The sequence below is a fragment of the Pseudopodoces humilis genome, chromosome 3 (genome assembly GCF_049639895.1).
Source record: "Pseudopodoces humilis isolate 2021_Gansu_Grassland_sample_001 chromosome 3, ASM4963989v1, whole genome shotgun sequence".
Taxonomy (NCBI): domain Eukaryota; kingdom Metazoa; phylum Chordata; class Aves; order Passeriformes; family Paridae; genus Pseudopodoces; species Pseudopodoces humilis.
The window spans coordinates 35,841,431-35,868,098 of record NC_142202.1 but is presented as its reverse complement, the minus strand read 5'-3'; the positions used below and the strand labels follow the sequence as shown (position 1 = coordinate 35,868,098).

Below are 26,668 nucleotides of genomic sequence, written 5' to 3'. Positions count from 1 at the left end.
AGAAGTTGTGCAGTTGGAGAGAGAGAAGCAAAGAGAGGGGAGGTGAATGGAGAAATAACTTACAGAAGTTACTCTGGTACCTCAAATATTATTTTTTATTCTTAATACAGCTTGTTTGTTTGATAAATTATTGTTAGCTGACTAGACTTGGCAAGATAAGTGGTCCTTGATTTTTAAGTGTCATTCCTTTTTGAATCCAGTTTGTATCCAAACCATTTTGTAAGTGTTGCTTACCAGTTGTAATACATATTGCACTAGTTCTTGCATTGTGTGGTGTGAATTCATAGGAGATTTCAAAGGTTGTGACAGAATTAGCCTGGCCTGTGTTCATTGTGTGTAAATTTTGATGATTGTAAGTGTTCCGTAGTTTTATAAATTATTTTGATATTTTCTGTGCTGCATTATGAAAGATTTTACAGTGTTGAACATCGAATGAACTGTTTTTAAAGACACTCCTCACTGAATCTGCATGCATTTATTCAATGAGTACAATTTGATAGAATTTAACTATCCACATTGAAAAGACTGTTTTAAAACATGTGATAACTAAATTCTGTGGGGAATAAATAAAACTTATGAAGATGATGCAGTAGCTATTTTGATAGTAGTAGGAAACTGAACCAAAGAAAATGTCTCAAGAAAGAGTATTGTAGAACAGCTCTGAATGCTTGGTCACAACAGGTTCTTCCCAGCTGTACAAGCTCCCAGAAACATTTCTCAGCCTAAGATGAACTTGTATTTATTTAACTTTTTTGTGGTATTTCTTCCTGCTTCTGAATTTATCAATAAAATCCTGGTTTTATTTAAGATAACTTGTGTATGTCTTGGATAAAATAAGCAAACAAAAAGGCCTCTACTCTTTCCTTTGAGGCTGAGAGTAGGACCGAGACAGTTAATGGCCTTGTGGTTGGACAGTTCATAGGAGAAGTTTGAGACTCTCCCCGGCCGTGACCACAGACTTTCCAGAGTTATTATCAGCAAAGGAGAAGGTAATGATAGAAATATAGATTGTGTTATAGATTGTGTTAATTACCAAGAAAATACATGTCTATAATGTGACTTTAGTCAAAGTTAAACTTGACTTTGCAATTTCAAATGTTCTGGATCACCCTGGGAGCAGGGAAGATATCATCAGCATGCTGTTTTAGTTTCCACAAAAGCACTTCACCTTGCTATAGGTTATGGAATTTCATTCATTAAGAAACAGGATTTGTGTTAAGATAATGAATATTAAATGTTGAGAGCAAACACATTCAGTCTGAACTATACCTTTTTTAAAGCTGGTAATATTTCAGTGCCAGAACCAACTGGATTTTTACTCAAAATACTTGACTCGAGGCATGTCACTGTTGGGCAGAAAATGAAGAGTTGGTGTCATGGCCAGCAGAGCCCAGCAAAGCCAGGCTTGCTTTATTTAAATAGTATATGTGGAATATCCACAAATAATTTTTTTTTTTTTTTATTTCACGGGTAGGTATTATTATTTTTAGTCTTAAAAGGGCCAAGGGGTTAACACAAATCTGAATAATTGAACATCCTGTAAAATACAAATTGTGATCGGATTTTCACAGCCATCACAGCTGCACAGAATTCTGTCAGCTTCTCCTGAAGAGGAGAACACTCCTGTGATTTCAGTTTCATGTTACTTTAAGGGACATAAGTTACTTTGGTTACTATCCCATTTGTAACAAGAATGTTGTGTTTTAAACAGGAAAGCATTTCTTATCTTTGGGAGTCAGAAGTTCCCTGATTCAAGAGTGATATTCACAAAATCTGTGCACTGCCCATCTGTTGTAGTAAGATGGAAAACCCAGCAGCATTAGTCTAGCTACAGTTACCTTCTGGCAGTACTTTATTGTTACGCTCATGAGAAGCAGTCAGCCCTGTTGTACCTAATTGTGGGTAGGCAGGAGTAGCAGGGTAATCTCACTGCCCCAAAGAATTTCCTGTCTACTTGGATAAGGCTATTGGAAAGGAGGATGTAGTGGACAGAGTTAACAGTATGTGATAGAACATATGATACTGTTTAAATGATTTTTGTTGGGTTGGTTGGTTAGGAAGTGCTGAGTCAACTGGGATAAGACTTTCAAGGAAAGAAGACAAAGTTAAGTGCTGGAGAGAAAACCATGCAAGAGTGTTATTGCAGAGTCCAGCTGAGGAATGAGCAGTGGGAAAAAGATTGAGAACAAGCAGCTGAGGAGCACGGGATTGAGGAAGCCCTGCCACAGTCTGGATGCTCTGTGCTTTTTGCTTTGGAAGGTTCTGTAGCTTCTCCTGCTGTCTGGGGAGTTCCAGTTTATTCTTCCCCAGCTGATTTTCTTTAGACAGTATGTCTGGGAAGGAAGGAAAAAGCTGCACCTAAATTCTTGCAATTTAAAATTATGTTCTCCCTTAAATATGTTGTGATACAGGACAGTCCAGGAAAGTGAAATTGTCCTTGTTGAGACCTTTTTAGGGTTTTTGGTCTCTCTTTATTTGCAACAGGCCCTGAACCTTGCTGTAGTCCTGCCTCACTTGTGCTTGTAATACCACAGTTTGTATCAGTCCCTGTTTTTGGAGCTTGATTCTATTGTTTTCACCCACTGATTTTTTTAAAAAGTACTCAAAGCTACAAAAGCCCTGGAAATATTGAATTCTGTTTCTTTTTCTAAAATGGAATTCAAAGTTATTTATTTTACTACCCTATCTCTGGATATATTTTTGACCCTCTGCTTTTTTATGTTGCTTTGTGAATGACCCCCTAAGAGAAAAAAAACTAACCAGATGGAAAATTAATGAAACAAGCAAGCTTGAAATTGCCATCAAAGTACATAGAATAAATTAGCTAAGGCCAGACATTTTTCTTCAATACATCTTATGTTCTTCCTAAGTATTTATGCTGACATCATTATCCAAAATGCATTATGTTCATATGCTACTGAAGAATGACAAATAGCTCAAATTATTAAATTGCATTTGATTTGACTGCTAAAGTTTATTGGGGTACAGTATAGGAAATCAGCCTGTCTGTCAGCTTGAAACTATCTTCCTATAGAGTCTTTGAATAATTTAAATCTTCTGTCTCTTCTGTTTTCTTTTTTGATCCTTAAGAATTCTAATTAAGAATTCTTCGGAGTTGTGTCTTAGCACAAATAATCTTCTGTGGCACTATGCTGACTGTACATTTTTGTACTGTGCAGGAGTTTTGAAAAACATGATAAATAAGCTACCATGTTTTCCAGTGCTTGAGATGTCCATTTACCCCTGTTCCCCATGTTAGTGCAGATACATTATTATGTAAATATATATATCCCGCCCACTAAAATGTGTAATAACTAATAGGATAGTTGAAATCAGAGCAGTTAAAAAAAAAGATATATATATAATATATAATCTCTTTTGGGTCACTTTGAACTTCAGTGTGGGAGAGCTGGATTTAAGAGCAGATGAGTACAGAGCCAAGTCTGGTATGAATTACTGCAAATACTTGGACCTATAGAAAGATACCCATTTCTTAATAGTAACTTCTCTTAATTAAAATTTTATATTCCATGTGTGGTATTAGTTCATACATTGCTGTTTACTGGATTTTGTCTGATAATTGCTACTGTAGATCATCAGCCATAGTATTTTTACATGGCAAAATACAGAAGAAAAAACCCAGAAATATTAATATAATATAAATTGGATGATTTAGTCAAATAAAAGTAGACATGGACTCTCAGAAGTTAGTAAAATGAAGCACATTGCAAGTGTTGTCTTATCAAGATTTTTCTGTTGGAAACAGCAAGGCAACCATACCATACGATTTCTGTGAAAATGTACATTACTACTACAGATTCATGAGGTGTTATATGCTGCCAAAGTAGTGATTACTTAAGGAAAAATAAAAATAATACAGAGTGTTTCCAGATTTGTCATAGAAACAAGGATCACAATACTGCAGGAAGCAGGGCTAATTTGAAACATGCTTAAGATTGTTCTTATCTAAGTTAAGATCTGGAAAAGTGGAAGGAATATTCTCGGAAAAACCGGTGACCATGAAAACATAGTGTACATCATGGTATATTACGCTGCTGTGAATGCAGAATTTCTAATAGCAGGTGAAATCTCTGTTGATATTTTTGGGTAGTAAAGGTGAGTAAATGAAAAAAAAGTACAGTAGCAAATTGTCTTCATGAAATGCAGATATACTGGGGCTATGAAGAAGCCACTTTGGCTGATTGTTGTCATGTAAGCATAGAATTGCTTGAGCAGAGACTGCAAAGAAGGAAGTGTCCTGCTTATCATGCCTTGTTGCACATCAAAGCTTTTGCCCTTGGATGCTTCCTGCAGCAGAACTTTGGAAAGTGTTAAGATGAAACACTGGAGTAAGTGGGTGATGGACGGATGATCAGGTGTTTACAAGGCCTGACTGTGTAGGTGTGTAAGCTGACTCAACCTTTTGGAAAGGTTAGCAGAAGCAAGGCACTTGCTGGTAGTCAGGGTGGCTGCACAAGACCATTTAGAGCTGCAATTCTGAAAAGAGAGAGGGGGAGACTTTTGCTCTTTCAGTGGTTGTGAGAATCAAGATGACGTGAATTTAGTGATGAACTATGAAAAACTGCCTACTGATTAAAGGTAAGAAAACAGTAAAGCTTGTCTTCACTGCTGTAAAGCCATCTAAAGAGTGTGGCATCTAAAGAGAGTTTTACTGGAAGTAATTGTAACAATTCAAAATGAATAAATTTTGAATTTATTTTTACCACTGTATCTTTCAGGGGTTGATGGAGAAGTGCATCTTCTGCATAGAAAACACAGATCCTCTTGATAATTTTAGGACTGCTTTATCTGTACTTTTGTCAGTTTTAATAATTGTTACAGTCCTGTTTCTTGGATTCTTCCTCTTGTTTTTAATAACCCTTATGCTTCCTGTTCTGCGGCACTGCCTAAATTTCTGCCAGCACAATCATAATTTTACTTAATCTTCATCCATTTCCTTATTTGTTTAATGTAAATTGAAATATTATTTAGTCACCAATTATATTTTCCCATTATATTCTTTTATAGTGGTATATTTATCATGTCTTGAAAGCTAATGAATGATAGATCTAGAGTTTGGTGTTTCCCAACAAGATGAGGAACATCAGCTAGAAGGAGCAAAGTTTTCCTGTACCCTGATGGACACGTGGGAACCCAGCCTGGTAGCTGTGGCTCATGTCCTTGTTGCTGAGGCTTTCAGTAATGGCATAGCAGTATTGATGTTGCTTTGGGCACATGTGAGATGAATGTTGCTTTAAAATGCTTTTCAAATAAAAAATTGAAGTGTCTATCCTAGTAATGGCAGCCATACTAAGAATAATTGTTGGTTCTAATAAATAGTTTTGTTGGTTCTAATGATACAGTTTATGTCTATTGCTTAGTTCTTTAGCCACTAGAATTTTTTTACCTGTTAACAGTTCATTTTTAATTGTAGGCTTATTTCAGTCTTACATATTGTTGGACATAATAATACAGAACAGGTTAGTAATTGCAAAAGAGTCTTCATTGTGATTTCTTTTGTCTCATGATGGTGGTTGTTGTTGTTGTTTAGGAAACCTGAATTGACTGACTCTGCCTCTCTGCTAGAGACCTTCAAGTTTCTTGAAAATGCAGCTGCAGATTTCAGTGATGAGGAAGATGAAGAAGATATTGAAGGAAGAGAGAAAACAATCATTGATACTGCAACAGTGAGTGGAAAAAATAATTGAAAAAGTTACGAAGAACAGAAAAAGTGAGATTAATGAGGTGCCTATAAGCAAAGTATATGACTGTGTATGTACACATGCAAATCATGAATACATCTTTATGATGTTCTGTCCAAGCATGTGTGCATAAGAGGAATTATATATGCATTTCTAAGTTTGTGCATACAAGTTATGCTTTGCCATCTTTATTGCTCTAAGTTAAATTAAATTTTTCTAAAATTCTCTTTACTATTCCATGCTGACTAGTGTTTTTGAACTGGAACATGATTTTTAAGGTATCAGATGTCCTTTTTTTACAGTTCTCAGCTTAGTTTGAAGGTATTGTTCATAATGTTACATGTCAGTAATTATTCTTGAATATTTATTAAAAAATATTGATACTTAAAATGACTTGTAGAAAGTTGTCTTAGAGTACAGAACTGAAATAGAATTGTATTTATAGCTTGTCGAAGGAAGAAGTGTAACTGGAAGAACTCTAATGTAGTTAGGAAATTTTTTTGTTTGTTCAGTCAAATGCCTTAACCTCACTCGTGATCTATACTTCACTATATGATTTGTTCATATGGTCACATAGATACATGCAATCATTATTCCTCTTTAAAATTAAATTTATTCTGTGAATTGTGTTTCCTAAAAATTGAAGCAGATAAAAGGTGATGGATGTGGTTGTTTCTATGGTCAGTTTTAAGAATTAACACTAAAAAATGGATTGGTTTTATGGCATTTTTAAAGGGGATCTTTTCGGATCATTTCTGTCATTCATGGACTCAACTAATGTCTGAGACTCTTCTAGTAAGTTCTATATAATATACAGTATGTTCCCTAAGCCTGCTGAGGAAATTAAGCTTGAAGTTTAGAATTGCTTCAGGTTTAGAAATTGGTTCACTGTATTTAGAGGAAGTACAGTCACTCATCCTCATGAGCTGTGGGATGTTGGACTATGTATTGAAGTCTTTACAGACTGACCCTTATCAAGGTTCCAAGTCAAAACATTTGATTAATGTAAATTTTCTATTTCTGTAGAAGTAAAAATTACGGTACAGTTTTCATGTATCATGGTATCAGCTTACCAGTTGGTCAAATAACTGCAAAGAATCTAGTTCGTTTTGATTATTGAGGGAAAAGTGAATTTTTTGTGGAAAACTGAAGATTAAATTCTTCATTAAAACATTTTTTTTCTTTTACCATAATTTGCTTTTGAATCTGAGAGGGAAATGCAGTTTTAGCATGCTTAATTTGTAATAACATCTGAAAAAGCATTCAGGATGGAATGACTTACAAAGTCTAAGAAGATCAGTTCTTGTTAATTCCAGGGTTTGGGGTTGGTTTATTTGTTTCCTGGAGTTGTGTCTTGGTCCACATAGAGAATGATTTCAGAATTGAAAGTTAGGCTATTTTCAGAGAGGCAGACTGAGATTGGTTTTGCTGAAGTCTTTTCTATGGCATTTTTGTTTTTTTTTTTTGTGGGTTTTATGTGTTTTTCAAAAATGTTTTAAGAGAAAGTTTGAACATTCTGGTATTAAAAAAAAAGATAGTAGTGGTGTAGATTAGTGTAGGTTCATTTTCCACATGATTGATCATTGATGGCCATAGGAAAAAAGAGCTACCCACAAGTTTCATTTTCACTTAGAAGTTTGAACAAAGTCTGCATATTATTCCAGATTTGCTTATTAATGTGTACTTTTCTGCTTCCTCTTCAACTTCCTGTTTGGATTTTGCATAGAGGACAAGACAGTACTGCTTGGATTAAAATTGTGTTTGTAACTTAATTCAGCTTTTTTTTCCATTTCCTTTCTGACCCTTCAGATTGTAAGGAAAAGAGTGTTATCTGATAGCAGTGAAGACAGAGATACAGAAGAAGCTTTGAAAGAGTTTGACTTTTTGGCTACCTCAGATGATGGTGATGGGGAATCAAGAAGTTCGGGAGATGGAACAGACTGGGGTAAGGAAATTTGATGGATCATACCTGGAGGGGAAAAAAAAAAAGTGCTAAGAATATATTGTGACTGATCAGTTCACTGAATGAGCTCTCTGTCAGGATCATAGTATCTTTTGATTGTTTCTACTATTTCTATTTCTGTTTTATTATCAGTAAATAATTGGCAGACTGAAGTCTTCTTGATACGATATTCTCTTTTTTTTCTGTTCACTCCTTTAATGTAAAGAGTCTTCAAGGTTTTTGCCTCAGGTCATTTTTCCTTTCCTTTAATTCTAAGGCAGATAGAATTTAAATTTTATGGGTGGTATTTCAATGTATTTTTCCAGTGACCCATGTACATGAAGGGCTCTGATAAAGCTGTATTTTCCAATTGTGATATGCAAGTTATTTTGTCATTTTTGCTTTCTTCCACTTTGATGCAGAGAGTAATGTGAGTCATAAAATCCAAATTAGTTGTACTCTTATTGTGGGTTAGTAATTTAGTTAATATGAACTGTTCAGTTGCTCTAACTTTCTTTTATAATTTAGCAGAATAATGTATCTTTAAGTCTGCTAGTCATAGAGAGACATTTCACAAACTGCTCTCTGTCTTTTGAGGTTCACATCCTGCAGGTCAAATTGCCACCATCCAGTTTACCTTGACATAATTAATCTGCCCAAATCCTTTGTGTAGAGAAGGGGAGAAAGAAGGAACTGGTTAAATACCTTGATAAGAAGTTGTTTCCTACTTAAGCTGCTCTGGAAAGTCTTAAGGATAAGTGGACACAGAGGGGGCTGTTGATGATGATGGGAAATAATTGAGCTGCAACTGTGACAGACTGATAAGCCATGGTAGCTGTGGCTCTCACATGAGCTGTTGGCTCCAAGATGTTGTATTTCACTAAAGCCATGTCCATCTCCTGGCTGGACTCCAAGTTACTGTTCAGTGTGGTGTAGTCTCTGCTTAAGAGGATGTTGTAATATCATTATATACAGCAGCCAGTATTCTATTCACCAAACAAATTTAAAAATACTTCTCTTAAAAAAAATCAGCTACTGCTCTTTACTACTAAATACTAAAATTTTGTACATTTATGCTTGGCCAGTGCAGCTATTGCTGCATCTGTGTCACCAAAAAGTCAGTATCCCAGCAGGAGCTTTTTATTCTCTAATTCACACATCTGGTTTATTTTTGAATTCATTGATGACATCTGAGTACAAGTGAGCGGAAGTCTAACATTTAAAATAAATTGCTTTGAAAAATAGTAGTTTCATTTCCAGAAATGCAAAAGGTTTTTTTTTTGAGTTAGAGGTATTCATGTTTTTCAATTACTTCTTTCACAACCTGTGTCTTTAATGGTAGCTGTAGATGAGACTAAGTTTCTTCAGGGAGCTCCCTTTATAAATCACTTAGGTCAATTTAAGTGAAACTGTTAAATGCAGTACAGTAGAGTGATATTGTTGTAGTGAGTGACAGCAGCAAACAGAGGAAATTCTTTCTTTATTTTGGATTCCAAGTATTACTGCTCAGTTACAGTCATCTGTTGAACCCATTTGTCTTGAAAGGTCCTCAGATGTTTTCTGGTAATTTTTAAACTATAAAGCACTTGAATAGCAATAATTCAGGATCTACTTCTGAAGTAGAATAGTATCTCTGGGACATGTGGGAAGCACGCTGGGACAGTCTGTAGAAAATTAATATATTGGGTGTTATCCTGGCAAAAACACAATCTAATAAAAATCTATTTAAAAAAATTTTTTTTTGGTTGTTGTTGTAGTTGTTGTAGGAGAGAAAAAAGTAATGTCTAGGCAGGGAGGAAAACCATGATAAAACTTCCAAACGAATTCCAGAAAGACTAGCTACTTGTTTCTCTGAAGTATGGTTTTCTTATATATTTTTTGAATTCTTTATGCAATTCTTGCTCATTAGTGGTAATTGAGGTATATGCATTAAGAGGACATGACTTAGCTAATATTCTATTCCACAATCAATTTTAGAGTCTCACTTGAGCTTACTAATGCTTGTTTTCATACCTTTTCTTAAAAGACTTAAGCTGCTAAATTTTGTCATAAGATAATCTAACACTCAATGAGTATAGCATCATGACTGAAGGGTTCAAAGGAGTGAGAAAACACCTTGAAAAGTAGCTTCTCCCTCTGTGATGCAAGTCTGAGCAGAGTTAGGCTCTGTTTTCTCAACATGTGTGCATCAGGTAGTTAGAGGCCCCACTAAGATGCCTTTTTGGCGTCACTGAACTCTCACAGTAGTCTAAGCCCCTCCTTGTAGCTCATCTGCTTCAGCTTCCAGAACCATCTTAGGGGCTCCCTTAGACTTGTTACACTATGCCAATAATAGGTACTTAGGACTCTACCTAAAAGTGTTTCTCAGTATTAAAATTATTATATTGGATGGAGTACTCAAAAGTGTGGTCTCACAAGTGCCCAACACAGGGGAACAGTCACTTCCCTCACCCTCTTGGTTACGTTCTTGTTACTACAACCCAGAATATTGTTAGTTGCTTTTACTGTAAGAATATGTTGCTGAGTCCTGTTGAATTTGACATTGATAGAGGATTCCTAGGTCTTTTCAGCATTATGCATTTTTGACAAATCAGTCACAGTAATAACCCATGTGTGGTTTTTTATCTTCTGTCCAGTCATACTGACTCTTTCAGACTGTGATTGATAGTGTTGTGCTTCCTCTACAGACACTTAAGTTCTACGGCTTAGTCTGAGGATAAGTTTATTATTGTTTGTGTTTTGAAAGGTCTAGAATAGCTTATCAATGTAGAAAGCAAATGTGGTCTGAAAGGAATTAATCTTTAAATAATAATAAGGTTGAGATTTTAATGAGAAAACAAAGCAAAAAGATAATGTGTTTCAAAGATTTTGGAGCTGTAATGGTCATGAAAATATATATGAGGAAAAGCTGTGTTACCTCCCCTATTCTCGCAAATTATTTTTCTAAGCTGCCTCAGGACAGCCTCCATATATGGAAAAATTACTTGGGGGATTTGAACTCACATAACAAGTTTTGTTCAAAATCTCTAAATACTGTAGAATTGAAATAGAATTCTATTCTGTATCGTGTCACAGAGGAAGCAATTTGAGGGAGATGTTTAGGAAAAAAAACAAACCCAAAACAAAATACGGGGATTTTTTTGTCATTAGGTATGCTGAAATGTTTTGGACTTTTTTTACAAAGATTACTACCGCAGGCCTTCATCTTTTTGTGAAGTTTCATGGCATTAGTGCTCTAAAGGTTTATTTAAACCACAGTGACATGAATACTGGGTTCCAAAATGATTTCAATGTGCTGCTTTGTGTAAATGACAACATAGCACAAAGACAATAAAATGAGAATTTGAAATGCAGTGGCACAACATCTGAGTTGTAAAGTTATGTTGAGGAGTAACATAGCTGTTTCTTCTACATATAATAATTCTTTCTGTGGAGGAAAGAAAAAGCTGAAAAATACATCCTCATTTATTGTAAAGTAAATGTCGCTTACATTTATGGACAGCTATATGCTTGGTTATGGGAATTAAACACATGAAATTTCATCTCAATTTTTTGATTAAGAACATTCTGAGCAAACAGAAGTGGAATGTGAGTAGCAGTTTTACAGCTTTCACAAGCTTGGTGCTATTTCTGTCTGTTTAAAATAAAAGACAAATGCCGTTGACAGCAGCTGTTGCCTCCTTCAGTGGAGATCACTTGGTGACATTATTGAAAAAGGATGTTTCATTTGTTTCACTTTGTTTAGAAAAGGAAGACCAGTGTCTCATGCCTGAAGCCTGGAATGTCGACCAGGGAGTTATAACCAAACTCAAGGAACAATACAAAAAGGAGCGCAAGGGGAAAAAGGGGGTGAAGAGTAAGTGGAAAACATTGCACCTTAAAATCATAAATCTCACATCTTTCACACCCTTAATTCTATCTCTCTTTCAATGTTTTCCTAAAATTACTTACTCTTTTACTTTGCTGCTCCTGACTGCTTTCCTGTTCACCAGTTCTCAGGGGTTGAAATTAATGACAGACAATCAAGTTACCCAATAAATAGTTGAATTAGATGTAACTTCTTCCAACCAAGTGTTGGGTTAGTTAAAAATTCTTGCTTTGAGCATGGTTTGTACTTTCATTATTCAGATACTTAAATTGTAAAAGGCATTGTTTTAATACTTCACACTTTAATACAGAAGACTTCAGAATCGTTTCTTAGCTGGAAACATGCCAGTTCCACAGGAAGAGTTAAAGTCTGGTATATAAATAAACAAAGAAAGAAACCAAACCGGAAACACTCTTGAGTATCCTATTAGATGACAGTGGGAGAAAACAGGTTAATTTCTACCCCTGTTTATACTTGACATTCACAACATGAAAGTCATGCTGTCATCATAATTTGTTATGCAGGGCTCGAAATAGGAAGCAACTATGACCATCAGTTTATTTGTGAATTCTAGGATTTATTTGTTGACTTTCATATCTCTGAGACTAGCCTTTAAAAAAGTTGGTATTGTTATTAAAAAAAACCAAAACCAAACTGTGAATAGTATCTGAAATGCAGTTTCTAGCCCTGTATTTTTTTGTTACATTTCTTGAAAAACAGATATGTTTTGTAAAATCAATGGGTTTTGATAGGTAAGCTGTAAAACTTTTTGAACTCAGATGAGAGTTTAAAATTAAACACTGTATCCATGGCTGTGTTTCAAATACCTAGCCATATTGAGAATTCATGTGTGAAAGATGTATGTTAATAATATTGCATGTAGCCTGGTAAGAAATTTCAGGGATGTTTCTCCCTTTGTGGGAAGATGCTTATGAATACCAAGAAAATTCTCACTTCCAAAGAGATACGCATAATGGTACAAATATGTCAGACCCTCACGTCATTGAGGCTGACTTGTTTTATTACTTTTTGTATTGATATTCTCATGAGCTGCTGCTCAGCTGTCAGTTATGTGGCTGAAATTATGTTATGAAATACAAAAACTAAACCTCTCTTTTCTTTTCCAAATTTTAAAAAAAAAAAAAGGTGAATAATTACCATGCTTTAAATTTCTCAAGTAATATTTTTGTCATTTTTGGAATAATTTAATTTACTGGAAGTTAATTGCAAGTCTGGCAAGAAGCTGAACTGGCTAACTAAAGTGTTCGTGTTTAACAAAATTGATTCTAAATTTCTTTATGGTTAAGATAGGGCATGCCAATGTATTATTACGATGAAAGTGATTTTTGTAACTTGTCTGTTATTTTTAAAATATACAGACATGTTATGTAGTTCAGGGTAAAATAGCTGTAAGGTTAGTTTAGCAGAAATTATTTAATCCAAGTATTGAAATTCTGTTCTTGAACAGCTGTTGTCTTTTTATTTTTTATAAAACTTAATTGTTAATATAGACGTAAACATTATTGGAATATGTTTTATATCATTATGATAAAAACTCATGATGTGAAGACAGCACTGGGGCATCCAGTGCTTCTTCATGAAGATAACTGCTGCTCAGTACCTTTTGGATTGATTTGATTGGTTTGATCTTGGGAGACAAAGTGATTTACTGTAGCAGTGAAATTAAGCATCTTTCCATGGACAAACTATCATTGGAGGAGCATCAATGCAGAAAAATCAGGAAGAATCAGAGCCTGTTTTCAGTTATTCATTATACTGCACATAGTGAAGAAGAATGTGAGGGAGGCTGTCTGGAGAAAAAAGAAGGGACTAAACATTAAATTTTACAAAGTTTGTTTCCATTACTTTAATTTCATCATATGTGGTGCTTAGCCACTGAACTGCTACTAAGTAAAATACTGTTTTTATAGTAAAACAATCTTGCAAAATCCTTCTTAGTGTGTTTCTGGATTGAGTAATATTTTGTAATTAAATACAATTTAGTTTATTATCAGTCATTATGGTTAGGGTGGACAACGTAGCATTTTCAACTGCATTAGTAAACTCATGATTTTGCAAGGCTGTAGTAAACATTCCTATGAAGTAATAAGAGAATAGAATCATAGAATGGTTTTATAAGACAATACATATATTAGAGTACACTACTGTGTTAAAGCTGCTTAAAAATAGCTGTATTATTTACTGGTCTAGGAAAAAACATAATGGACTATGGGTAAGACATTTTCCCATTCTTAATTAAACTTACAACAGGAAAAACTACCGAAGATATGTTTCAGCCTCAATCCTATATAAAACAGTCAAAACAGGGATGTGGGAAAATGATGGAGCAAAGCACAGGTAAGTGTCAAGGAGGGCATGGGTCTTCACCATATGTAGCTTCAGGAAGTAGGCCAGTGAATCCAGTAGCATTTTTATTTTAATATAACTTTTTGGATCATATAGTTCACGATACTACACTACTGCACAAATAAATTTAAATTATAATGTTGTTATAAGAATATGCTGCACAAAGTACCTGATGCACAAATTCTAAAATATTCACAGATGTCAGCTATTGTTTTAGCAAAGTAAATCTTCTAATAATCTAAAGTGTGACTCAGTTGGCGACATTCTTCAGCATCCCGTACAAGTAGCACTATGAGTTCATACATATGGGGAAAATTGTGCGTTCACAGTTCTCAGTTGCTTCTGTCACTTTCTTCTTGAAATTCATTTCATGCTGGATGATTAGTTACTGCTGAAATAAGTGCTCATTAGTTTTTCTGTGGTAATGTCATAATGCAAGGTAGGATCCATTGTTGCATGTGCTGCTATAGCATATCTGATATAAGGAGTGTCATCGTGAACTATGCCTAAACCCTTTAATTTTTTGGTTTTTTCTGGTTAGGGCCCAACAGGTCAAAGCTGCAAGATATGCTTGCAAACTTGAGAGATGTTGATGATCTCCCTTCATTACAACCATCTGTTGCACCTTCTTCTAGGCCCAGTAGCTCAAGGCTCATTGAACATGAGATAAACAGGACGGATGAAGGTAAATATTAAAAAAGTGCATACCCCTTTGTAAAGGGTGGATGTTTATAGTTACTTAAGGATTATCCTCTAAGACTTTCCAAGCACTTCAAATTCTGATTGCAAGTTCCAACTGTGATAAATGACATTCCCATTCCTCCATTATGATTGCTATTAGTAAGGTCAAGACACCTACCTAAGTTCAAGTCTTGGCTGAATACCTTGAGCGTGATGGAAAAAAAATAATTTGGCACTTAGTGGCTTTGTAATATGACCATCCTAAATCACTTGCTTTTGTTTGTGGTCAAGCCTGGCAGACAAGCTTGGACCATAAACTCTGAGGACATAAGAGCATCATTTCTTTTCCCATTGACATAATTTTAAGTGTACTTATGTATACATACACACACACAGGCTTGTTCTTTTTTCCCAGGTGCAAAGAGTCCCTGCAGGTAAACACAGATGCCTTACTATAGCCTTCAGAAGCACGTGGTGGTTGTGTAGTGAATCATACCGAACAATTTTCAGCTTGGCAGTGTATAAAATTCTATAACATGTTGCAATAATTAAGAAAAATGTTCATAGGGGCTAGCCCAAGTATGGAGAGCCACGCATGCATCTTTGTAATGAAGCGCTACTATTATGTCCGAAAAATGCCAAGTCATCTGTTTGATTCAATATTTGAATTGCTATAATATAGAGCATAATAACGTATGCTATATGAGGCTGCCAAATATAGCAACCTTCCAGTACCTAAACAGAGCTTGCAAGAGAGCTGGAGAGGGGCTTCTTACATGGGCATGTAGTGACAGTACAAGGGAGAATGGTTTCAGACTGAAAAGAAGGCAGGTGTAGATTAGGTATTAGGAAGAAATTCTTTACCATGAGGGTAGTGAGACACTGAACAGAAAGTTCAAAGAAGCTGTAGATGCCCTGTCCCTGGAAGTGTTCAGTACCAAGCTGGATGGTGCTTTGATCAATCCCATCAAGTGGAAGGTGTCCCTGCCTATGGCAGGGACACAGAACATGGTGTATCTGTAAGGTCCTTTCCAAACCAAACCATTCTATGATTCTGTGGTATCATGTGCTCTATTAAAATGGTAAATACGTGTTTTGAAAAATGTGCAAAACATGAGTTCCACTTAGCAGTCTTTCAGTGAGAGTGAAAAAGTAGGTCGGCCAACTTATAATTAAGATGCATAAAAAGCCCTGGTGTGTGGAATAGTTACCAAAGATCTCAGTGGTTCTGCTTCCTTCATGCTCAGTGATTTTCTTTATGAAAGAAGGGTGTAACTTAGCAACGCTTTGAGAAGTGGAAGAATTTTTTGTTGAATGTTCCCTTTCCAACTTTTCTCACATGTACTGGGAACTATATTAGCAGAGCTCTATTTTCATGTCCTTTCAGTAATGTGTTTTTTAATGCTGAGGCTCAAATGGATTCTCAGAAAAAGGGACAGTTGATTGTTACCAGTCTGTGTTCAGTATTACTATTAGCTGTGTATTTCTTTATAAAGCTGAGACACCATAATATTTTGGGCACACATGTTTTTATTTTTTTATTCTAGTAAGTTTTCAAAACTGACGTCCTGTATGTATTGTGTGTTGAGTGAAATATTGCATTGTGAGTTCAAAAGACAGGAAAAGAGAAGGGTAGTATAGACTTTGGGGTGGAGAAGATAAAAGATGTTTGTGATTTAAAGGTAATCACTAAGAGACCTAACCAAAGAGCAGTGCTTGAAAGGGTTTTATGTGGGCTGCTCCCACCAGCTGTTTTTATCTACATTTTTGTTGCTTCTTCAGCACCTATTTGCATATTTTGTAGCTGAGTTGGGGAAGATATTTTCTGTCTTACTTGTGCATTATATATGGATGAATGGTAGCACACCCTTCCTACCCGTGGCTGGCTCCATTCACTGTCTGGAGTCGCACACACCTCAAGTGTAGGTGTGTTCAGAGGGTGCTGTTTATTGGTAAGTACAGTGATTATCTTTAGAGTAGCTGGTTTTCCATGCATCTCTGTGTATCTTTTTGCCCTTGGCTACTTGAGAGATACGTAGCATTCTGAAAGTGGAAAATGTGCTTTTATTGTGCAGTGTAGTATAAACCTGTGTTTCAGGATTTTTTTGTTTGTTTGTTTTGTTTTCTTGCAGTGGAAGCTTTAACATTCCCTCCATCCTCAGGGAAATCTTTCATTATGGGAACAGATGAAGCCCTTGAAAATGAACTGGGTCTTGGAGAACTGGCAGGCCTTACTGTAGCAAATGAGGCAGATTCGCTGACTTATGATGTAAGTGGTTATTAATGGTAACTCAACATCCTTCTGTCTTGTTGAAGGCAGATGCAAGTTACTTGTATGTAGACTCAGCAGAAAACATTCTCCAGTTAAAATTATGCTGCCAGAGGATGTCACAAAGTTTTACTTGACAAAGCTGTCCTTCCCACACAGCAGCATTCAAGCTCTCTGCAAGCCCCTCTCCTCTCATTTGCCTGCCATGTTATACAAGTGAAAGTAAATCAGTGATGGTGGTACAGCTGGTCATGTGTAACCCAGTGACTGAGCAAAAAAAATATGAATATCATGGCCAGCAGATTGAGAGATGTTTATGTCCCTTCTACATGGGCTGTATGCAGTTTTGGGCCACTCCACTTCAAAGTGGGGTTGTAGAGAATTTGAAGAGCATCCAGTAGCTTCTGACTGATGAGTAGATGTTAAGGCAGCTAGTCTTGCTCAGCTGTTAGGAGGATGAGGAGTGCTTGAATAGCAGCTTGCAGGTGTTAGAAGGGTGCTTGTAAGGATGACAGAGCAAAGCTTCTCCATAGTGCCAGGCATTAAGGCAGGAGAAAACAACAGCAAGTTACACCTTGGGAGGTTCAGGTAAGACACTGGGGGAGAAAGTTTTTTCTGTGAAAAAGCTTGCTCAGAGAAACAGTGGAATCCCTCTCCTGAGAGATATTGAAGACTTGGCTGGAGCAGAGCTGTGGTTACATTACCTGGTGTGGGCAATATTTTCATTTCAAATGGGAAACTGGACCAGAACTCTTTGGAAGGTTCTGTGGCTAAGTGTGTAGCCTTATTTTTCTTGCACTGTTTATGAAAAAATCTTTCTTAAAATGGCATCTTTTCAGTTGTATGCAATTCTTTTCTGTATTTCCGATTTCTTGGGAAAAGATACTTCAGGTATTAATTTAATCTTAATTAAGTCTTAATCTAATTAATTTAAAGATCTGCTCTTGTGTGATCTGTCAGCTTCAGATTAATCATGTCAAGGCTGAGGGATTTCAGAAGTAATTTTTAATTGTGTGCTGGGGAAGAATCCTACCCTTCAGTAAATCTGACTCTTAAATAATCATTATCTGAGATTTTACCATCACAAATGAATTCTGAGGCTTTAGAAATAAGATGCAGGTCCTTACTTTGAAGTTCTACCCCTGTATGCACTTGTAAAGCAATGGAATACATAGTTAATAAAAGCTTATGCACGTTTTCAGAGTGCCACTGTAGAGATGCCACTGTAGCAAGTTTCTGAATATGTGATATGTTATGAATCATCAGTATTGCAATGAATGCAGAGCATTTCTGCTAAAATTCAGTATTTTAATATTATCTCCTAATTTGGTCTCAGTTCTTAATATTTTCATTCATTTTCCCTAATTATGTCTTCAGAAAAGGGGTACGAATGAATTTCTGTTACAGATACTCCTAAAAATCCAAGGCTGGATTTTAAATTCAGAGAACATGACAAACCTAACCCATCTGTGTAAGATGCTTCCATTGCTTGACTCCATTGTGCAAGTGTCCATGTAAACTGTTGTGTTTGTTCATGTCTCTGTATCCTGAACTAACAGCTTTCATTTATGGAGTAGCACTTATCCACTCCAGTCCTTTCCTGCATGGTAGAGAATACTAATTTCTATTTGTTCATTTGTCCAGTGCCTGTATGAAATCCTGTGATCAGGAATTCATAGTCGTGGTTACCTTGACTCTTACCTTTTTCTAGTGCTGACAATTAAAAAAAAAAATTTACAAAACTGTTTGTTCTGGTTACTGTGCACTTCATTGAAGCAAAATAAAAGGCTGGTGTTTCTATTTCAAGTTTCATTGTAAGTGTAGCTTACAGATAATGTAATGTTTCTATTTTGGACTGTTTCATACATCTGGCTGCCAAATATGAACAAGGTATGATTAGTGAAAATTTAGTATGTTATTTTTAAGTGTCAGTTTTCAATCATATGGAGAATTAAGTTGAAAGATCACATGAATCAGTCTTTAAATATATTTGCTTTCAAGAGTGCCAAACACTTTTTCCATTTTTTGTCCCTTTCATCCCACTGACACTTTTGCTGCATTCTTTTCTTCTACAAAATGGCAGCATTAGCCTACCTCATTTAATGGTTTCAGTTTTTTGCATATTGTTTTGACTGTAAATTGAAGAATGGTTTTCACTTGGTAATGGAGATTATGAATTTATTACTTAAAAAACAATTTTTTTTCTTTTGTAGATAGATTTTAGAGTATCTAATGATTAAGTTTGCCAGATTGCTAGCCAATACACTTAAGTTTGCCTCTTTTTCCTTCCTTTACACATTCTTGACAAATGTTTACTTTGGTTGGCTCTGTTTTTTTCCCTAGTTTTCTGAATAGATTAAGCAACTTCATAAAATTATAGTAGTTAAGAGTAGCTGAACTACAAAATCATTGCATTTAATGTTGAATACTGATTTGAAGGTTTTGGATTTCACAGTAGGCCCTTGTTTGATTTCTTACATCTTTGAACAAGTGCCTGTAATTGCATGTCATTGCTGGTTTTAGTTCTCGATTTGTTTTCAATTCATTTTTGATTTTGTGTAGACACAAATAGTATTATAAGTGGCAAATCCATATCAGCTGCTAATTTTGGGGTTGGCATCCCCCCAAACTGCTTTTCAGGCCTCGGGTTACCTCCCTGTTGTACTTTGGTGGGAAGAGACAGAAGGAGGTTGTCTGCTGCATGAGTAATCAGCCTCACAGCTTGTGAGACTGGTGGGTAGAGTGATGTGGTGCAGCCAGGTGGGTGATGTGTCAGGGCTAGAATCTGTTTCCACCTCTGCTACTGGTCTGCTAGCTGGGACTGCCCTCCATCTACTTTGCAGTTTATAAACTACCCATCTTGGACTCCTTTTGGAAGGACATTTTTGAATGAAAGACAAGCAAATGGAGAATATTATCCTGCCAGGACTGGAATTCACTTAGGCCATCTGAGGTGTCTTTGTGGCTTTTGCCGATGTAGCACAGAACCTGTACTGCTGGTATGGCAGCTGGAGGGCAGGAGGGTTCCCTCCATCACCTAATTGGCATTAGGTGCCTATGTTGAGGCAACCAAATTCCTCTCCAGGTATCTGTACATCTTGTACCCTTTTTGCTGAGACTTTCTTGGCCAGTCTTCAGAAAATCTGCCAGAGCTGCTAACTGTGCAGTCCTGCCCCATCCTTGTACCAGCTCAAGCATTTGTCTGTTCCTTCACTGAGCCAACTTGGCTCAGTAAACTGGCAAAGAAAACTGACTGTCTTCCTGAGCAAGGCAATATGTCATTACTAAGAAATATGATGAGACTAAACCTGCTGTTTCTTATGGCTCCTTTCTCCTTGTTTAAAATCGATAGAATATTTTAAATTATGTATATTTTTATTATTAAATCCAGATGTAACAAAGCTTAAGAAAAAGCACTTCTGGTCTTAAACCTCCTCTTTCACCTCCAGTCCCCAGAATAAAATGTTTCTTGAAGTGGCTCAAAACAGATGTCTCGTCTTTGCAGTTTAAAGATATAAATTATATAGAATTATCTGTAGATTTCAACATGATAAACATCAGTAAAATTGTTTGTTTTCTTGGTTTTCCATAACCACCATCAGCAATGGTTATGAAAAGGTAAATTTAACTTGTGACATTCTTGACTGACAGTGAAAAAGTCTGTTCAGTATTTTTTGTCAATATTTGTTCAGAGGAGCAATATTGAAGTAACTTATTTTTTTTTTAAAAGCTTCCTTTTTGGATCTTCTAAAATGCATTTATTGCCAAATTATTGTGTCTGTATACACGATACCTTATTGCCTGCCAGTTAGATTCTTAGTGTGTAGCCAAATCCTTTTTGCCTTTTTTTTCTATTCTGGCAAATTTTACTTGTTATGTGTTATTACAGAGCTTGTGTTGCCTTAGCTGGATAAGTTAAGTTGTGTTCCTTTCTGTGCTTCTAGAGAATTCTCTGTTTCTCTCAGATCTTTGCTTTAGAGGTGCCATGCCAGTAGTGCTTTGGATATTCAGGGACTGCACCTTGCTGAGTCAAGCCCAGCTTTGTAGGTGAATGGGCCAGTAGGTATAGATCAAATTTTAAATACTTATCTGAGTGTACTGAAATATCAGTGCTTTTAAAGTGTGTCATTTTACAGACATGAGAGTATTTCAGATTTGCATAGAATTTATTACTGTGGATACGACATTACTTGTATGGAGTACGTCTACCTTGGTTCTCATTTTGAAGTGTCTGGTTAGTGTTAAGTGGACTGTTATTTGAGAGCAGGTTGTTGTGAAAAGTGGGTGAGGTAATTTGACTTCTTCTGAAAATGCCAAACCAAATTTTTGATTTCTTCCTTTTGTTGTGCCAAACTAAATTTTTGATTTCTTCCTTTTGTTGTGCCTTCCAGCTTAATTACAAGTTTGGCATTTTTTTTATTAGATAGCCAACAATAAGGATGCATTGAGAAAGACTTGGAACCCCAAATTTACGTTAAGAAGTCACTTTGATGGAATAAGAGGTCTCGCTTTTCATCCGGTTGAACCAGTCTTAATAACAGCTTCAGAGGACCATACATTAAAAATGTGGAATTTACAAAAAACAGCCCCAGCAAAAAAGTAAGATTTTTTCTTTCTTTTCTTCAAAATCAATTTTAATTTATGAAGAAAAACAAACATAGACACTACTTCACTGAATGACCCTCGCAGTTAATGGAAAGTGTTCCTTGAATTTAAGAGTAGAAAAATAAGCTCTCAGAGAAGGGTGGAGATGCCTAAAGAATGCCAGAAAAAATTCATGTGTGTTTGTGAATGTGTTTTGTTTGTGAAGAGGAAAACCATTCACTTTTTAATATTTTCCTTGTAGATAACAAAACAAATTAATTTACTAGTGAAAATATTTGGATGCGGCCTGTTAGTGTGCTTGCATGTGTATATAAATGTATAGGATGCATTTATATATATATGCATATGTATGTATACACATACATGCATATACATGTGTACAGCTTGGAACTCTGAGATGTTGCCAGGTTCCTGTGTTCACTGTCTCTTGCAAATTGCTGGGAATTTGTGGAAATCAGAGGGAATTCGTAGCAGGGCTGGTGTGATTAAGAGAGTACGTCACAACTTTGAGGAGAACTGGGCATAACACAGAGTCCTCCCTTGGACTGATAAAGTCCAGAGCAGCAAATTTTGAAGCACTTCAGAGTCGATAGAAAAACTATGAGTCCAAAACTTCTTTGCTCCAATAGGAACAATTAATGATACATTTCATGAGATGCTGATGTTTCTCCACTTTTTCTGCTCCACTGATGTACCTACCTACTTGTATGATGGGTCTATGGACTACTTTGAAGGTCTTTAAACAAAAAAACAAATCCTATCGTGTTTTGAAAGACTGCAAATATTTCTAGACACATGAAAAATTGTGTTGGGAGAGAAAGTTGTAGGAGAAACACTGCAAAAGATGTAGCAGGGATTTTAAGAATTTAGTGATTCTGGCAGATTTTTGTAAAGCATCGTATAGGATGGTATACATGTTAACATTTTTTTCATACTTCATTTAGGAGTGCTTCTCTTGATGTAGAGCCAATATATACCTTCCGAGCACATAAGTAAGTATTTCCTGAGAAATACTGACATTTTGAGAAAGATATGATTTTTAAACAGAATTTTTAAAAAAATAATTTCTACCTTATCAGCTACTGATTTCATGTGATGCTTTTAGTTCCTATGTTGTTTAGAATATCTGCATGTGTTTTTCTCCCTTCTTCATAGTTATTTATGTCTGAAGTCAGATACACCACAATTTTAAAATGGAAAGCCTACAAATGATCCAATTCAAATTTGATTAGATGTTCTGTTCATCATTGCAGCTTTTGCCTTTTTGCCACATACTTGCGTATGTGAAATGAAACTGAAGAATGAATGCAGTGAATTTAAATCTACTGAGATGATTTCATGAAAGAGCTTTAAATCTTTTGAAAAGAGAAAAAGTCTGTTTCTGTGAAATATAAAATCCTGGAGTTTAAATTGTGATAGTTTTCACATTTCGTGTGCATGATGATTATTTTTTTTTATTGTAGTTGTGTTACCAGATATTTTGGAAGGTATTTTTGTGGGAAGTCTTGTAGCATATAATTTCATTATGCAGAATTTTTTTTTGCAATCCATGCAGCAAGTGAACTATCTAACATGGAAGTTTGAGGATTCTGAAAAATGACATTGCATTTCATGTAATGAAAATGTTCATAGTCGGTGTTTCTTTGGGGCTTTCTTCCAGTGGACCAGTGCTCTGTGTGGTGATGAGCAGTAATGGTGAACAGTGCTACAGTGGGGGAACGGATGGCCTCATCCATGGCTGGAACACGACCAACCCAAACATTGACCCCTATGACTCTTACGGTACGTTGCTGTCACACGCAGCAGCGAAATAAGTTTTGTGACAGTAATGTTATGTCTCTAAAATAGTGTAATTTATAGATAATGCTTCTGTGAAAGTTTAAATGAGCAAATGGAATGTTATCTTCAATTACTTAAAGTAACATTTTGTTTTAATGCTGATGCTGCTTGATGGCAAGATAAAATGTCATTTTCTTAAAAAAGGCCTTGATCTCGTTATAGTTTTGAGAAACAGCTAGTCTAAAGTAAGGTTTTAAAAGTACAGGTCTAAACCTGATGATTTGGCAAGTACGGGAAATGCTGTTCTTTGGAAAATTTCTGTGGAGTTGAGATAAAATGGTTTTACAGTTTGAGAGCAAAGCTATTAATGTTGATTAGAAACAACTAAAAAGGTCCAATTTGGTAAAATTTACCAGATTTGACTGGATGTCAGCCTTGTGTCTAAATAATTTCATGATTTATTTTTCACTTCCTGTAGCTTCAGATGCAGTTGGCCTCAAAGCTAACTTCTGCATAAAAGGGACTGCTGTGGCATTAATGGCTATTTGAAAGTGAATTTTAGCAATGAAGTGTGTTTTGCCAAATTCAGTACTGTCCCTCCTGCTGAAGCATTATTTTGTTCCTTTAGTTGTAAACTGGGTAATTGAATGCCATGTGTGCTGCTGAAATTCAAGCATTGTAATGCCAGAATAATTAAGACTTCTATATTGGTATGATGTGATTGATCTTGGAGTTTTTTATGGATTATCTTCCAAAGGTTGGTGCCTAAACACAGGCTAAGATACAGCTATTAACTTAATTCAGATTTTGTTTTGAAATGTATTTTGCTGTGTTTATTTTACAGATCCTTCTGTTCTAAGAGGTGCTTTTGTAGGCCATACTGATGCAGTGTGGGGTCTGGTTTACAGTGGAGCTCACCAGCGTCTGCTATCCTGTTCAGCAGACGGCACTATACGTTTATGGAAAGCTACAGAAATTGCTCCAGCTCTCAATATATTTAATGATAATCAAGGTACAGAAAATTGCCCTACCCTGAGGTTCATCACTGCTCAGACTGACGTAATTTTGGCAACTGAATGGAAATACTTCTTGCACTTCTTTCTGAGTTTTGTATCTTTATGAATGTTTTTGGGAAGAGTAAGTTTTGTGACCTGTCTACATGCAAGGGGACAGTTAGATACATCTAAAAGCCAACTGCTGCAGATAATCTGCTGATGTTACTAGCACCATGGAAGATAATGTATTAACTCCATAATTCACAGTCAAATTTAAGTTTCCACTAGGCCCTTGCTTTTAGTTTATCCAGAATAAAAAGCCCTTTCTTCCCCCAGTGGAAGTTTGGAGTAACCAGTGTTTCACCTCAGGCCAGTGTCATTGTACCTTCCAGATTTGTTCCTTGTGCCTCTAACACAGATATTCCACTTGAATTTCTGAGTTTGCACATTAACTAAACAACAATAACCTAAACACTGCTAGTTGGAAAAAAATACTTCTTTGGAGTTAGTTACTGAAATGTCATGCACAAGTGAAAATCCCACTGGTTAGAATCTAATTTCTGGTAGTTGCTGTCTGTCTGAGTCAGAGTGCTCCAGAACAAGCCCATTGACATTGCTAAACTCTCTTAGAGCTGGTAGTCATTAAAGACAGCCCATGAGCTGAGACAGTTCCTTGTCTCTTCAGAAAAACTTTGAGGCAAAATAAACCTTGTCACAGCTGAACATGTCAAATTTTACTGTAAAGCTGGTCAGGTATGCCATTATTTGTTAGTTAAAACAGACTGAGCAAAATAAAAACATTCCACGTATTTTAGTTTTTGCAAAACTATGTTTCTAAAGGTTGGCAGGCTTCTTATTGCCAGCTTGCAATGAGAGCTTCCTGGTAGAGTTTAGGGGTTTGTTACTGTGAGTCATTTTGGTTTTAATTATTAAACTAAAGGGGAAGGAGGAGTAGTCTTGCCTCATAGAACTACTATTAGGGCTTTTTTTGTATTCTAAACTGGAATGAGGCCCAGTTGTGAAATCCAAAGACTGAAAACTCAGTTTTCCTATGGCTTATTGATAACCTTGAACAAACCCCCTAAAATATCTGTCATTCATTATTGAAGACCTTTAGATTAACCATTGAAGGCTTACCAGGAAGCTGAAGATAAGCATGCATGGCAGTGATCGAAAAGGTCACTTGAGAAACTGTGTGTTTTCTTCTCCCACCAATCCTTTTTGCCTTTTTTTTTGAATACTTGTTAGTAACTACTGCCATTCCTGAGAAATATTCCTGAAGTCCTGTGTCTCAGAAAGATATTTCTTCCATGAATCTTTAGAGTTTACAGGGATGTGATGGTATTCCTGTGTTATCTGAATCTATGATCCAACATTAGTTTGCTTAAAATTCAGTTTCTCACTCTCTATCTTTTCCTCCTCCTCCTGGCATCTGTTGCAACTGGTGTTGTTCTTTCACACAGCAGGTGGTGAACAGGACATTTGAGAAGAAAAATCCTAAGGGATCTATCCTGTGTCCAAGCTTTGCTGATTTGACCTTCTGTCCTGTAGTGTGTAGATAGCCACAGTATAAGGAGAGCAAATATATACCACTATAGGCAGGAGCTTTGAAATACAAGTTTTTAATGTATTTATATAACTTCAAATGATGACAGTTCCAGTGTGTAAAATCTGCACCCAGAGAACTTTGGTGTTTTTTTAAGCTCTGATTTTGTCTAAGTTAATTACAACAACATTAATCATCTGTCAGTCAGTTGTTGTACCACTTCAATTTTATGTCCTTTTACTTAAAGCAATAGACTTTGGTGGAGTCTTTTTGAGAATTGCTGTTACAATTAAGGGAAGGAAAAGGGACTAGGGAGTTCTTGCTTTCTTAATTTCAAAGTAAATTTCTGCACAGCTGCAGTTCTAGATACAGCATCTTTGTAAAGAATGTTGTTGATACACATGTCCAAAAAATAGAATTAAAATAGGTATCATACAGGGAAAGCTATTTAGATTGGCCTAATTTATATTTTAGAATGGAACATTTTCTTTCATAATCATGGTCCTTTTCATGTTGAAATGCTTACTTTTTTTGTAAAGGGTTTTTTGTTTAATTTTTTTTTTCTTTACACCAACTACATCTTCTCTGCATTGTTTTCTAGAAATGGGAATCCCTTCATCAGTAGACCTTGTGAGCAGTGACCCAAGCCTCATGGTAGCATCATTTAACAGTGGACACACTAGCATTTTTAACATGGAGACACGGCAACGAATTCTTACCCTGGAATCCAGTATGGATACTAGTATGTATCAAAAACTCCAAACCAACCAAAGGAAAAAAAAAAATGCTTTTTTAAGATTCGTACTGTTGATAATCTTTTCAATGTTTCCAAAGAATCAGGCAGTGTCATGAGAAATTATAAGATGGATTGTGTTACAAGCTGTGTTCTGAGATATAACAGTAAATTATTACTA

The 26,668-nt window shown here is 35.9% G+C and overlaps 1 protein-coding gene across 9 annotated transcripts in view; it reads left to right on the top strand.

The window, feature by feature from the left end:
* The window catches only part of STRN (striatin), a 136,934-nt gene that overhangs the window by 31,063 nt on the left and 79,203 nt on the right, over positions 1 to 26,668 (top strand). For 8 of the 9 annotated variants that reach the window (XR_015772153.1, XR_015772152.1, XR_015772154.1 and 5 more), the window contains exons 6-16: positions 5,552 to 5,687; positions 7,512 to 7,647; positions 11,390 to 11,500; positions 13,784 to 13,870; positions 14,421 to 14,564; positions 16,693 to 16,829; positions 21,253 to 21,428; positions 22,379 to 22,426; positions 23,095 to 23,216; positions 24,058 to 24,225; positions 26,356 to 26,496. Coding sequence is in view for 1 of the 9 variants with exons in the window: in XM_014255950.2 (XP_014111425.2) it covers positions 5,552 to 5,687; positions 7,512 to 7,647; positions 11,390 to 11,500; positions 13,784 to 13,870; positions 14,421 to 14,564; positions 16,693 to 16,829; positions 21,253 to 21,428; positions 22,379 to 22,426; positions 23,095 to 23,216; positions 24,058 to 24,225; positions 26,356 to 26,496 (1,406 nt within the window). In the remaining 8 variants the exon portion in view is untranslated. The remainder of the gene's footprint in view (positions 1 to 5,551; positions 5,688 to 7,511; positions 7,648 to 11,389; positions 11,501 to 13,783; positions 13,871 to 14,420; positions 14,565 to 16,692; positions 16,830 to 21,252; positions 21,429 to 22,378; positions 22,427 to 23,094; positions 23,217 to 24,057; positions 24,226 to 26,355; positions 26,497 to 26,668) is intronic. The other variant, XR_015772158.1, reaches the window with a different exon arrangement.